Source organism: Brassica oleracea, chromosome C1 (genome assembly GCF_000695525.1).
Source record: "Brassica oleracea var. oleracea cultivar TO1000 chromosome C1, BOL, whole genome shotgun sequence".
NCBI lineage: Eukaryota > Viridiplantae > Streptophyta > Magnoliopsida > Brassicales > Brassicaceae > Brassica > Brassica oleracea.
In genome coordinates, this window is record NC_027748.1 from 11,345,771 (window position 1) to 11,359,790 (window position 14,020).

The window sequence follows — 14,020 nt, forward strand, 5'->3', positions numbered from 1 at the left end:
CTTGTGGGCAGGAAATGCCTAGAGATCTATTTTAGTATGATCAAGAGTAAAATAGCATTGAGAACCCTCAACAAGCAAGGAAACAAGTAAATCTAACACTAAACACCCTAGATCTTCTCTAATCACCCTTAATCACCATAGTCCATGAATCCAAGATTAGTCTACTCACTAATAGACATGAATAACCCCAAAACCATGGATGATTCAAGGTTAAACATGATTAGAGAGCAAAATAATCAAGCAAAGATAAGAAGTTATGATCAAAATTAGATCTTTCAATTCAAAGTTCTTTGTGATTAGATAGATCATAATATTCTCTCCCACTTTGGAATTACAAGAGTATTTATATGTCCATGGTTTCCATTAAAAAGTGTAAAAAGCTCTTTAAAAACATTAAAATTCGACTAACGTAAAGACGCGACTTGGGTAGAAATCACGGGCGACAACCCGAGTTGGTTTCCCCGCGTTGGACCGTCGAGCAGCTATGTTTCATGCGCGCGGGTAATGGTCTCTGTTTCATGCGCGCGGGTAATGGAACCCGCGGCCTTCAGCCCGAGTCGAGACGTCGCGACTTCAGACACTTCGTGCGCGCGGGTTCGGCTCCCCGCGTCTCTCGACCCCGAGTTGAGACGTCTTCGTGCGTGCGGGTTCACGATCCCGCGAGCCTCCAACCCGCGTCGTCGAGCTTCATCTCCTCCGTCGTGGTCAGCCACGAGTTCTCCCTCTCCACCGCAATACACGCCATCGTCGTCATCAACAAGTCGCAGCTGTGGTAAGAATCGCCGCTGTGGCCTCAGATCGAGCCATGACAGCTTGTCCTGAAGCGCCGGAGTGCTTCTCGCCGTCACAGTCGAGCTTCACCGTTGAGACTCCTCATCGGAAACTTCTCATGTACAGGTCGTCGCCTCCTCGCCGTGATCGGATCTCCGGGCCGTGGTATCCGCCTCCACCGCCGCGCTCGTCGTTCTTCAGTCGCAGGTGAAAGCTCGAGGAGCCGCAATGGTGGAATTTGGGGGTTTTGCACTTCTGGTCCTTTCATATTTCGAATAATTACGATTTGACCCCAAAACTATCAAAATTGCAGAAACGTCTTTCTGATTCTGCCCCTAAGTTTCCAATTATGCAGACCAGACCCTCGGTATTTGCAGAATGCTCCCCCGCCTCTTTATAGTTCTCAGTTCGGCCCAAAACGTTGTAAATTGCACGATTAACCTCACGATTTCAGCCCAAACTTCTCAAGTGTGCACATTAGCCCCTATTTATGCAATTATGCATGTAAATGCAATATTGAGACCTAAATGCAACCTAGAATGATTAAAATGAGCTAAATAAAATGCTAAATACTATTAAAATCATGAGTTATCACAAAACATGTCTTTAAATTATGTTTTTGCCTACATAATTTTCTACTGATTGAAACTTTAAAAAAAAAAAAAAAACAAATGCAAAATCCAGTTATTTTACTTTTTTGATTTTATAATTGTCACAAAGCTAATGTCGATGAACTAATAACTAAAAATAAAGTTAAAGTTCATTAATTATATTATTATTATAGTAATATAATTAATGATGTGATGTATTGTTAAGGTAATATTATTAATGAAATTGTTAAACTGAGTAAAATACGAAAAAACAATTAATGTAATTATATTAATGAAATTACTAAATTGATACCCATGTTTTATACTGCTATCCATATTTCCAAACGACTATCGGTGTTTCCAACCAAAAGGACTTCGGTTTGAATAATATAGATGTCCAAGATCTTGTAAAAGGAGGGGTATAAAATGGTTAACTTGCATAGTTTTGAATCCATGTACTGGCTTATGGATCTAAAATCTTCTAAGCATTCAAAAGAATACTTCTCTTTTCAAAATGCTGCAATTAACCATTAAGGTCAAAGAAGCATGAAGAAACATATTTATCATTTTGGCCTAAATTCAGATTTGGAAATGATCCCGTCCAATTGATGGCTTAGTTAGTATATCAGCATAGCTGAAAAGAAAAAGGTTAAATAGAAAAAATAAATTGCGCATCCAGGGAATCGAACCCTGGTCAGTACCGTGGGAGGGTACTATGATACCACTACACCAGATGCGCTTGGTTGACTGTGCTGAAAATTAGTTCTTTATCACAGTATCATCGATTCGCTTACTCGTCAAACGCCTCGCCTTTGGCATTTTCGTTTCTTCAAAATCAAACAAACAACCCCCAAATCTCTTCCCCTCTGAATCTGATAATCGAATTCCACCACCGACGATCTTCTTCTAAAACCCTAATCAGATCGGTAAGTCATGGACTAAAGCATCAGCATAAGCACCAACGTTAGCACGACGACTTCCATGGAGAAGATCGATCAGGCAGCGAGCTGGCTCAGCGCCACGATCATCTCCGCTTTCTTCGCCTCCCTCGACCGCTGCGCCTGCGTCAATCTCTCCACTTCCCATGACGACGAAGACGAAGACGAAGACGACGAAGAGTCCTACCACCGTCCCCTTGCTCTCTCCGCCGCTCCTCATTCCAACGACACCGTTTAAGCTCCGTGTTGGTGTTGACCTCTCTTGGTAATGAAAATCCTATCGTGTTTTTTTTTTTCTTTTTTGCTTCCTCTGGTAATCGATATGTAAGCATTATGTGTGATGCTTGTAAATGTCAGACTCGGAACTTGTTTTGCGATGGTTCTCAAGTGCTTTGTCTGTTTGTCTGTACCTGATGATCTTACTTGGGTTTGATGTAGTTAAGATGAGTCGTTTGAAGTTTCTTTTGTTAATCAATCTGAATCTGACTTCAAGTATTTAAAACCAGAACAAGTTCAGTTTGTTTAGTGCAACTGATTGATAATCAGAGATCTGACACTTGGACATCAACTAGTTCCAAATTAACACGTGTGTGTGTGTGTGTGTGATATTTGATGTGAAATTCAATGCGGTCAGAGTAAATGTCGTGTTTAACTTGAACTACCCAATGTTTTGTTTGATTTAGCTAGATTCCAAGTATTCTCTTATATAGAGACGATATTGTTTAAACGTCTTTGCATATAAAAACAAATGTATTATAGGGACCATCCACCGAGTCACACTCAAAACTTTTTTGTCCTTTTGGGATCCAAACAAAGTTATGGTTGGATAGGTTGTATTGTTCTTTGTGTTTCTTGAATATAGATTCTTGAAATGGATCTATGATGGTTTATACCAATTGCTGAGGAAGCAATATGTTTTTTTTTTTGATAAAATATTAAATTATTATACAACATAGAAACAAATTAGCCGAATGCAGTAGTTAAATCTAAACAAAACAACTAACCAACAGAAACTGAAATGAAAGAAGATCAAATCCTAAAATTGAACCGGACACCAACGGAGCAGTGAAGGTCCTTAAACTATGAATAAGTGCAATGGCCGATACAGTCACCATGAGCTACCAAAGGAAGCAAAATGTTGAATCAACAATGACTCTCAAGGGTCAAAACTCCATCGTCGCATCTTGCATCTTGCATCTTGCATCTTGCATCTTGCGTATCATTTCGTTTTAGGGTTTAGGGAAATAAAAGATAACATAATCCACTCTTTCTGTTGTTACTGTTACAGAGTTACATCATTTGTTTGTATCAAGGAAAAGTTTAATTTATGGACGGTTTGGCATGCTTCCTCTAATCAAGAAATAAAAGTAAACCTGCTGGCTCCTATGATGTGTATGCTTTGACTAATAATAAATAAGCAAGGCCAAGGCCGTGACTTTTCCTCCCGTGATTACTTCTTAAAAAAGCGAGTTTATTTTTGTTTCTTACTTTATTAAAAAATCACGTATTTTTAGAAATTGTTTGCTGATAGGTTCGGTTCGTATTGAATTTGGACGCCTTGGATACTTGAGCATATTGTTAGAAAGATCCCAAATCCACACAAACTTGCCAAACAAATCTAATCGTTATCATCTGACTCAGCCAGAGGGTTCAGTGGTATATATATTTCCCAAACAAGCTCTTCTTTCCTTTTTCGTATGCGTTCTTCTTAAAACCCCTAGTCAAAGTTCATACCTTTGGTTATGAATTCACACAAACATAACACTAGTCCAATCTCTACACTCTCCTTCTCGTCTCATTACAAATACTCCCTCTTTGCTACCTCCTTAGACCTAAAACGACAGCGTTTCACTTCTCCGTTGTTGTTGATCGTCTTGTTCCTCTGTTTGTCTTTTGCTACTTCCATGGGAGTCTCAGACTCAGGTCCTGTTGTTCAGACGACCCCACTCGTCACCTTCCTCCAGCGCGTGCAACTCACGGCACTCCGATCATACTCCAAGAAGCCTGACCCTAAATTCTACATCGACCTGTCTCTCAAGCTCCCTCACGATCTCTCCACCGCCGAGTCCGTCTTCGACGATCTCACGACCGGGTCACGTGACCTGTCAGTGCCAGTGGAGAAGCTTGAAAAGTTCGTCCACGAATACTTCGACGATGCAGGGATCGATCTGGTGCACCACGAGCCAGAGGACTTCGTCTCAGATCCCACCGAGTTTCTCGCCAACGTGGAGAACGACCAGGTCAGAGAATGGGCGCGTGAGGTACACTGCCTGTGGAGAACCCTAAGCTGCAGGGTCTCTGACTCCGTGATAGAGTCACCAGACCGGCACACGCTTCTCCCGTTGCCGGAACCGGTTATCATTCCCGGTTCGAGATTCAGAGAAGTTTATTACTGGGATTCTTATTGGGTTATCAAGTCAGTGTTCATCAACTTCTCACACCATTGTTTTTTTTCTTCTATAATTAATTCTTCAACTCCTTTTAATATTCCGTGTTGACTACGCAACACGAGCTCACGTGTCGATGTCATGTTATGTGGTGCGCTTTTGCACGTGCAGAGGACTTTTGACGAGTAAAATGTTCACTACGGCCAAAGGTTTGGTGACGAACCTGATGTCACTTGTGGAGACTTATGGTTACGCTTTGAACGGTGCTAGAGCTTATTACACTAACCGAAGGTAAACCAAAACCGATAATCATCGTAAAATGTCGCGTAACAGAGAGTAATAGGCTGTTTTTTTTTTATTGTTACAAGCCAACCACCTCTATTGAGCTCAATGGTCTATGAGATCTATAACGTAACCAAAGATGAAGAACTTGTGAGGAAAGCTATCCCTGTGCTTCTCAAAGAGTACGAGTTCTGGAACTCAGGTTAGTTTTTTAGTTGAGTTAAATAATGATATGGTGTGTTCTTATATTTCATGTTCGTTATATTATAAGTATCTTTTAATTTTGTAGGAAAACATAAGGTTGTTATTCGAGACGCAAGTGGCAATGATCACATCTTAAGCCGGTATTACGCCATGTGGAACATGCCTAGACCTGAATCCTCTGTGTTCGTATGTTTCTTGTCTCATTACCTCAAGTTAACTGTAGTTTTTTTTTAACTGGGAAAAAGATATTTAGACTCTCTCTCTCGCTCGCTCACAGGATCAAGAATCAGCATCGGGGTTTTCGAGTACGTTAGAGAAACAACGGTTCCATCGAGATATAGCTACGGCTGCTGAATCAGGATGCGACTTCAGCACGCGATGGATGAGGTTAAATTAATTATCAAAATTGTTACTAGAATCGTTTATATTACTGTCACACTGAATTAATATCAATAATGTTTTGTGCAGACACCCTCCTAATTTTACAACGATGGCTACAACATCAGTTGTTCCTGTTGATCTAAACGTCTTTCTTCTCAAGGTTTGTTTACTTTCTTGATCACATTAGATCTCTATTCATTTATGGTTCAAGATTGTACATGACTATGCTTGAGCCTTGTACTGATCTTCTTTTTCCCTTAGATGGAACTCGATATAGCGTTTATGATGGAGATTGCTGGAGATAGAAATGGTTCAGAGCGTTTTGTGAAAGCGTCAGAAGCGAGAAAGAAAGCGTTTGAGACCGTGTTTTGGAATGAAAAAGCAGCGCAGTGGCTAGATTACTGGCTTTCCTCCAATGGTGATGTAAGTTAAAGAATCTTTAGTTACATTATCGGATTTGTAATGGTATTCAAACATTGGGAACACGTTTGTGTCTTCAGGAGCCTGAGACATGGAAAGCTGAGAACCAAAACAACAATGTTTTTGCATCTAACTTTGCTCCAATCTGGACTAGTTCCTTCCATTCAGGTAAAACTATGTCTACATGTTTATTTGCACACATTTATTAAATTTGATTGCCTTCCAACCTAAAACCAATTATATTGGCCCATCTCCATTAGATACTAGTTAATATGATTTCCAACTTACAATGTGGGAGACTTTGTCTCTAATAACATGTACATATCTTTGGATCTGAACGTTTTATCTGGTAACATGTAGATGAAATCCTTGTCAAGAAAGTTGTGAAGGCTCTTGAAAACTCAGGACTCATCGCTCCCGCTGGAATCCTAACCTCTTTGACAAACTCGGGACAACAATGGTAAATGAAATTACTTGTGGTTCAAGTTTCACTTTGAATATTTAAATTTCTTAATGAAACATTTTTAACGTTGAGATGTGCTTGCAATGTGTTAAAGGGACGATCCTAATGGATGGGCACCGCAACAAGAGCTGATAGTTACAGGACTCGCAAGATCTGGTCTAAAGGAAGCTAACGAGTTGGCAGAGGAGATTGCAAGGAGATGGATAAGAAGTAGCTATCGTGTTTACAAGACAAGTGGGTTTGTTCATGAGAAGCTCAATGTTTCAGAGTTTGGTGCATATGGTGGTGGAGGGGAATATAAGCCACAGGTAAAACATTTTTAGTTTAAGCACTCTAATTCAACTTCTTTTACTTAGTTAGCTATTAAGGGGTCTAAAATGCAGAAAACATAGTTATATTAGCATTCTTGACTTTTATCTTGCAGACGGGATTTGGATGGTCAAACGGAGTTATATTAGCATTCTTGGAGGAGTTTGGATGGCCCTCTGACCTGAGCATTGAACCGTAGATTTACTACTTTTGTATTAAACATTAAATAAAAGGAATTACTTCATAATTTGCAATTTTATTTAAACTTTATGATAGTGGTAATTTACTAGTAGTTTCACTTTTTGTGTGGATTCGGTTAGAATGTTTTGGTGTTCCAGATATTTTGTGATCGATATAATCATCATCCCAACTTATGATCGATTTCAAGCTAGTTCATTTATATTTTTCACTAAAAAGAGCTAGGCAAACGACATTCTATACAATATAACCAAAATATCCAATGATTCTTCATAAAATCGGTCCACAGTTAATTCAGACCATGCAAACCAAATTTACGATACTAAACCAAGGAAATCAATTTGAATACGGTTTAGGCTGTTCAATCTATTAAAACCACTCATAAGTCATAACCATATTAGTATCTAAAATAGATGAATGGTATGACTTAACCAAAATTGTATGAACAAAGCATTTTGGACTTTTATTTATATAAAATAGATCAACGAATGATATGAGCTAACTAAAATACGGTTTATGGTGTTCAAAATCCAGAAAAATTGTTTGAAATACACCAAGGGGGTGTATTCAATATAACATATTTTTAATGGAGTTTTAAATGATTTCAATAAATTGTAGAGATTTGGGTGATTTTTGTTAAACTCATCTAGAATATAACCTAAAACCATGAGATTTGGGTTTTAATTTTTTTAACTAAGAAACTTCACCTAAACACCCTAAAATCACTTGAAAACTTTAAAACTCCACAATTTAAAATATTTTCAATAACAATGGATTTTAGAGTACTCTACGAAATGTTAAATCAATAACAGTGAATTTTAAATGAATTTTTAAATTTATGTTTGAATAAAAGTGGATTTGTCATTTTAATACAAATCACCTAAAACTCTCAGTTGAATACACCCGGATACCACTTTTCATAAATACACAATTAAAAATATCATAACATTTGTGTTTATGTTTAGTAATTATTGTTTAGGGTTTTGTATTTATGGGTGTATTTGAGTTTGTAAACTTCTATAAATAATTTTAAACATTTATAAATTATTTAGGAGGGTTAATTTTGTATTTTTCATAACAATTTAAATTATTTATGAAAATATTTATCATTTGAAAAGTAATATTTAATTCAAGATAAAGTTTTTTTCCTTTCAAAAATTATGGATCCATTTTGTATATTAAACTAAGTTTTATTCCATTGAAAAAAAAATATTCCAGGAAACTTCTAAATACTCAGTTAAACATTGACACTGTTGGTTGAATACTGCAGGGAAAGAAAACATAATAGTACAAATCTATGAAAGATTAGCTTTGATCCAAAACTCCCATAACATTTAATTACGGCACGCAAAGCTGCGGCTACATCCGATGAATTTCGGCCTGCCCAGCTATAGGCATGTCCACATACTAAGTCGAGAGCAAACTAAAGCAATTCACATCCAATTACGATTATAAAACTATGGAATCCAACACTTCATTTGGTGTTATATGAGTTGTTGGATTGAAATGGTGAGTGGGGGCTAGATTATTCATTGATGCTACTTAAATAAGTGATTAATGACTGTTGCGTGATCAAAAAAGTAGATTATTAGTCAAATATAGTTGGCAAACCAAAATTTTTTAGTAGGATTTTCGCTTAATCATCAGTTATTTAATCTAAGCTGGAAAAAGGTTCATATAAGTTGGAAAAAGTTGATCACAATCAGAATCTGCGTTTGGATGAATCAGATTGTACCCGACGAATCCTAATAGAAAAATTGAGATAATGGGTCGGTCATTTTATAAAAGGGATAATAAATTAGACGGCCCTAAACTAATCTTGGAATCGGAAACACAAGTTGCAATGATATTAAACTATTGGCTATGAACTTAAAATCACATTAAAAATACAGATTGGAAAAATAATGGTTAACAGTTTAGATTATGACAACGGATGATGCATAGAGAGAGAATCTTCCGGCCAAGTAGGGATTGGTTTGCTGCTGGTCAAAATTCATTTTGTTTCCCAAAATCCCATGTGCACTTTCTCATTAGTCAAACTTAAAGATGTTTAAGATTGGAAATAGAATACCATTTAGTTTCCTAAACATTTGAGTCATACTGATCTTTTTTTTCATTTCAGAAATCCTTTTATCTCGGTTATAAAAATGATTTTTCAATTTATTCAAAGGTGAAATACGAATGATCTATGAATGTAGGAGCTGGACAATGAGTATCATTGCATAAGAGCACATGTAATATAAATGTGAAGAATGGTACGTAATATTTCTTCTCCTTTATGAGTATTGCATATATATATTCGGACTATATATAAGTAAATTTCTTAATGTTTTTATAATTTTTAATAATAATTATTCAATTCAGCTTTGTGTTGTATGATTGAACCAGAAATTGTCCCATGACACCTTTTCGCTTGATAAGAAAGACGCCATTCCATTCGCTATGATGAGGAACTTCACCTTTATCTAACTATAACAAAAGAGAAACGCATAAGCCAGAAAAGAATATTCATCATAGAATACAATAGAAAAGGTACTTTTAATTTCGGTAGAATATGTAACTGATAACTACGCATATTATATATCAAGTTCGTCATCCTAAATGGTGGTTTGAGACGATTATTGAAAGTGACAATAGCATCCTCAAACCAATTTTATTTCCTGACATGCTGTTAACTTAACTAAAGAGATGGTTTAATGTGATATACTTTGTTAGAAAATGATGATATATATCTTGGTTATGTAATGAAGTAATCGATATAGGTAAGCTGCAGAAGTCTTGTTTAGTCTGAGAATCCCCAAGATATCACACAAACTTGTTGTTAGCTGAGATATAAATCTGCCGAAGAACAAGAGATCAAGATGCTGAAAGTTTCTTTATTAAAATTCAATTCAAAGGTGTCTCTCACAAAGCTAAGAGATTACTTTATATACTAATAAGAAAGTCTTAAGTCCTTAGGGATTAGAATCTAATCTTGGATCCTTAAGTCTTAATGGCAATCCTCCTAGTTTTAAGCTAACTTATGTTTATCTAAAACAAAAGGAAATATGAAATAAAAGTAAAACCAAAACGATATAGGAATCACGTCCTACGCTGCATCAGATCGCCCGGGGTTGAAAAGATTTGTCCCTGAATCTTCAATCTCGTCTTTGACCACGAAAGGAGTGGGGTGCTTAACGTTGAAGACGTCCGAGAAACGGCTATCAGGAGGCAACTTGACGCGGTACGCGTTGTCATTAATCTTCTGAAGAATTTCTAATGGACCGATCTTACGAACTTTAAGCTTATTGTACTCTCGGGGAGGAAACCTATCACGCGTCAACACTGCCCAAACCAAGTCTCTTTCCTTGAACTGTAGACGACGTCGAAAACGATCCACATCCAACTTGTATTTCGCCGAAGATGCCTGAAGGTTGTCAAGAGCTTGTGCATGAATGAAAGAAATGTCGGCCACAAAATCAATAGCTTGACCGTGATCTCGAGTGGCGTCAGGTGCAGTACCAAGGTCAATAGGTCCACGCGGAACCAAACCATAGATCACACGGAAAGGACTGAACTTAGTACTCCTGTTAACAGCATGATTATGTGCGAACTCCGCTTGGCACAATACAGAATCCCACGATCGTATATTACCTGCGACCAGACAACATAGCATATCTCCGAGAGAGCGGTTACTAACCTCTGTTTGACCGTTAGATTGAGGGTGATATGCAGAACTCATATCAAGGTTCGTGCGCAATAGACGCCTAAGGGAACGCCAAAAGTGACTTAAGAACCTCGTATCTCGGTCAGAAACAATAGAAATTGGAAGACCATGAAGTCGATAAATCTCTCTGAAAAATAGAACGGCCACTTGAACAGCGTCCGTCGTCTTCTTACATGGAACAAAATGTGCCATCTTGGAGAAGCGATCAACCACAACGAAGATAGAATCGTGACCTCTTTGCGTACGTGGCAAACCCAAGATAAAGTCCATACTGATATCCGTCCATGGTTGAGTAGGTATAGGCAATGGCATATACAAGCTAGCGTTGGAGGCGTGCCTCTTAGAAGTCTGACAAACTGTGCTTCTCTCCACAAACCGGGCGACATCAAGCCTTAATGACGGCCAAAAGTAAGAAGTGGCGACAAGGTGTAAGGTCCTATCTCTCCCAACATGTCCTTCCTCGTGAACTTCTTTCACAATCTTTGTACGCCAGCTGCAACTGGGAACACATAACCGAGCAGTCAGGAAGAGAAAACCGCCTAGAAGCACGTAATCAGACGCAACTCCTGAAGAAACATCCAACCATATGCGGCCGAAAAAGGGATCCGACTCGCACAAACTTGTGAACTCTCCAAACCCAGTAACAGAGACTTGTAAAGTTGCAAGGAGGGAATGACGATGACTTAACGCGTCAGCAACTTTGTTTGTACGACCAGACTGATGTTTGATGACGAAGGTGAATTGTTGCAGAAACGCTATCCAAGAAGCATGGCGAGATGATATCTTGTCTTGACTGCCCAAGTGCTTCAACGCATCATGATCTGTATACAGAACAAACTCTTGGTGAAACAAGTAATGTCGCCAGTGTTTGATTGCTTGGACGATTGCATAAAACTCATAGTCATAAGTGTTGTAACGAGCACAAGAACCGGCAATTTTCTCGCTGAAAAACGCCACTAGACGTCCTTGTTGGCTCAAAACTGCACCAATCCCAAGCTTGCAGGCATCACAATGAAGTTCAAACGCTAAAGAGAAATCCGGCAATGCCAAAATCTGAGTCGAAGTTAGCTTTGTTTTTAAAGCTTTAAACGCCTTATTAGCCTCTGCAGTCCATAAGAACGTTGTGCCTTTCATACAATCAGTAAGAGGGGCAGCGACATTACTAAAGTGGTTGACGAAGCGATAATAAAACGACGCGAGACCATGGAAAATGCGGATGTCACTGATAGAACGTGGTGTAGGCCAAGATCTAATTGCCTCGACTTTACTTGGGTCAACTTCCAGCCCACGACATGAGACAATATATCCCAAAAAGAGCACCTGTGACGTACCAAAGGCACACTTCTGGCGTGCTCCATATAGTTTTTCACGTCGGAGAACAAGAAGAACAGATTCCAAGTGTCGTGCGTGCTCCTCTAAGGTGTTACTAAAAACCAAAATATCGTCGAAGTAAACGACAACGAATTTTCCAATGAACGGGCGAAAGGCCTGATTCATCACACGCATGAAGGTACTTGGCGCATTCGATAAGCCGAATGGCATAACCAACCACTCAAAGAGACCTTCTCGAGTTTTAAAAGCTGTCTTCCACTCATCGCCAGGATTGATACGTTTCTGGTGGTAACCACTTTTAAGATCGAGTTTGGAAAAGATGGAAGACTTCCCAATTTGATCCAATAAATCGTCCAAACGTGGAATGGGAAAACGATAATGGACTGTTATCTTATTAATAGCGCGGCTGTCAACACACATTCGCCACAAACCATCTTTTTTTGGAATCAAAACGGCTGGAACTGCTGTAGGGCTGAGACTCACACGTACATGACCTTTCTGTAGTAACTCCTCGACTTGGCGTCGTAGTTCATCATGCTCCTGTGGACTCATACGATAATGGGGTTGGTTGGGAAGAGAAGCATTCAAAACCAAGTCAATACGATGTTGGATATCGCGTAGAGGTGGTAATCCATGAGGAATCTCGGAAGGGAAGACATCAGCAAAGGTGTGAATCAGCACCTCCAGGCACGGTGGTATTTCTTCAACTGCATGAGAGCCGATGGGCGTTGCGACATGAGCTGATATGGTATCGTAATCTCATAATTGAGCTTCAAAAGCCGCCTTTGGGAGCAACATAAGAGACTTAGAAGATGTTGTTGAAGCCTCCGGACTGACTTTGGTACGTGGTGTTTCTGGTTGGTCGGGAGACGGTGACAAGGTGATGGTACGTCTATTCAAGATGAATGTGTACGTGTTTGCTTTCCCTTTGTGAAGAACGTCACGATCGAATTCCCACGGACGCCCAAGAAGAAGATGACATGCATCCATAGGGGAGACGTCACAATCTATTGTGTCCTGGTAGGAACCAATAGAATAAAAGACACCACGGCTTGTCTGGAGACTCGCAGATCAGCAGTTTCATTTAGCCATGCTAGTTGATATGGTGTTGGGTGTACTGTCATTGATATGGACAGTTTTCGTACTGCTTCTTCTGAAATCACGTTAGTGCAACTTCCTGAGTCAATAATGAGTTTACATATTTTGTTCTTGATAGTGCACGTTGATCGAAACGGGTTCGATCAAAGCCACGACTCTGTATTTGCGCGTGGAGCCAAACAACTGCGTCGTAAGACCAGAATTTGAGATTTCGCGCCAGTGTCACCACCGATGACCTCATTTTCTTCTTCGTCAGACTCATACTCATCGAAACGAGTTTCACCCTCGATATGTTAATCTTGTGTGAGTAATCCTCGACGATTCTGCTTGGGGCACGCTGTTGAGCGGTGACCATGTTCGCCGCATGTGAAACAACGAAGAGCGTTGGTTCTAGGCTTATGGTTCGTCGCATTGGAATCGTTTGACACGTTCTTATCTCTGGTTCCAGGAGTCGTAGTATTATAAACAGCATGTGTTGTTGTTTGATTGTTCTGCCACGTTGAAGTTGATCGTGTACGCGCGGTTCCAGTCGACCAGTTGCCTTTAAACTGCTGTTTCATTCCTAATGCCCGTTGATGTGCTTCGGATACGGATGTAGGGTTGAATTGCTGCAAGGCGTTTTGTAACTGGCTACGGAGCCCACCAATGAAACGAGAAACCAGTTGTTCCTCTGTTTCAACCGTCGGAGTACGTGCTGAAATCTGAAACAAGTCGTTTGCGTAGTCCTCGACTGTTCTCGAACCTTGTCGAAGATTTTGGAGTTTATTGTAAAGAGTTCTTTCGTAATTATACGAAAGAAAACTTCGTCTCATATGTTTCTTCAATCTTTTTCAAGTATATATTCGAGATTTTCCCGAATGTCGACGAGATTCTTTGAGCTGACTCCACCATGCTGAGGCACGGTTTTTAAAACGAGTAGCTACCAACGGAACTCGCATGTC

The 14,020-nt window shown here is 39.3% G+C and overlaps 2 protein-coding genes and 1 non-coding gene across 3 annotated transcripts; 2 read left to right on the forward strand and 1 right to left on the reverse strand.

Annotated features, from left to right (window-relative positions):
- Positions 1-2,029: 2,029 nt before the first annotated feature.
- TRNAG-CCC lies at positions 2,030-2,100 on the reverse strand. The gene has a single exon. It is a non-coding gene; the product is annotated as a tRNA-Gly (tRNA).
- Positions 2,101-2,294: 194 nt separating this feature from the next.
- LOC106296080 lies at positions 2,295-2,708 on the forward strand. Its single transcript, XM_013732134.1, is given in 1 exon segment — positions 2,295-2,708. A coding segment is annotated over 1 exon segment (243 nt). The 3' UTR covers positions 2,538-2,708.
- Positions 2,709-3,839: 1,131 nt separating this feature from the next.
- On the forward strand, positions 3,840-7,064 carry LOC106326934 (trehalase). The gene is made up of 11 exons (XM_013764904.1): positions 3,840-4,715; positions 4,858-4,977; positions 5,055-5,170; positions 5,258-5,358; positions 5,450-5,559; positions 5,641-5,713; positions 5,815-5,976; positions 6,054-6,141; positions 6,334-6,433; positions 6,531-6,744; positions 6,861-7,064. Exons 1-11 carry the CDS (start codon positions 4,042-4,044, stop codon positions 6,942-6,944), a joined length of 1,842 nt encoding a protein of 613 aa, XP_013620358.1. The 5' UTR covers positions 3,840-4,041; the 3' UTR covers positions 6,945-7,064.
- The last annotated feature ends 6,956 nt before the right edge of the window (positions 7,065-14,020 follow it).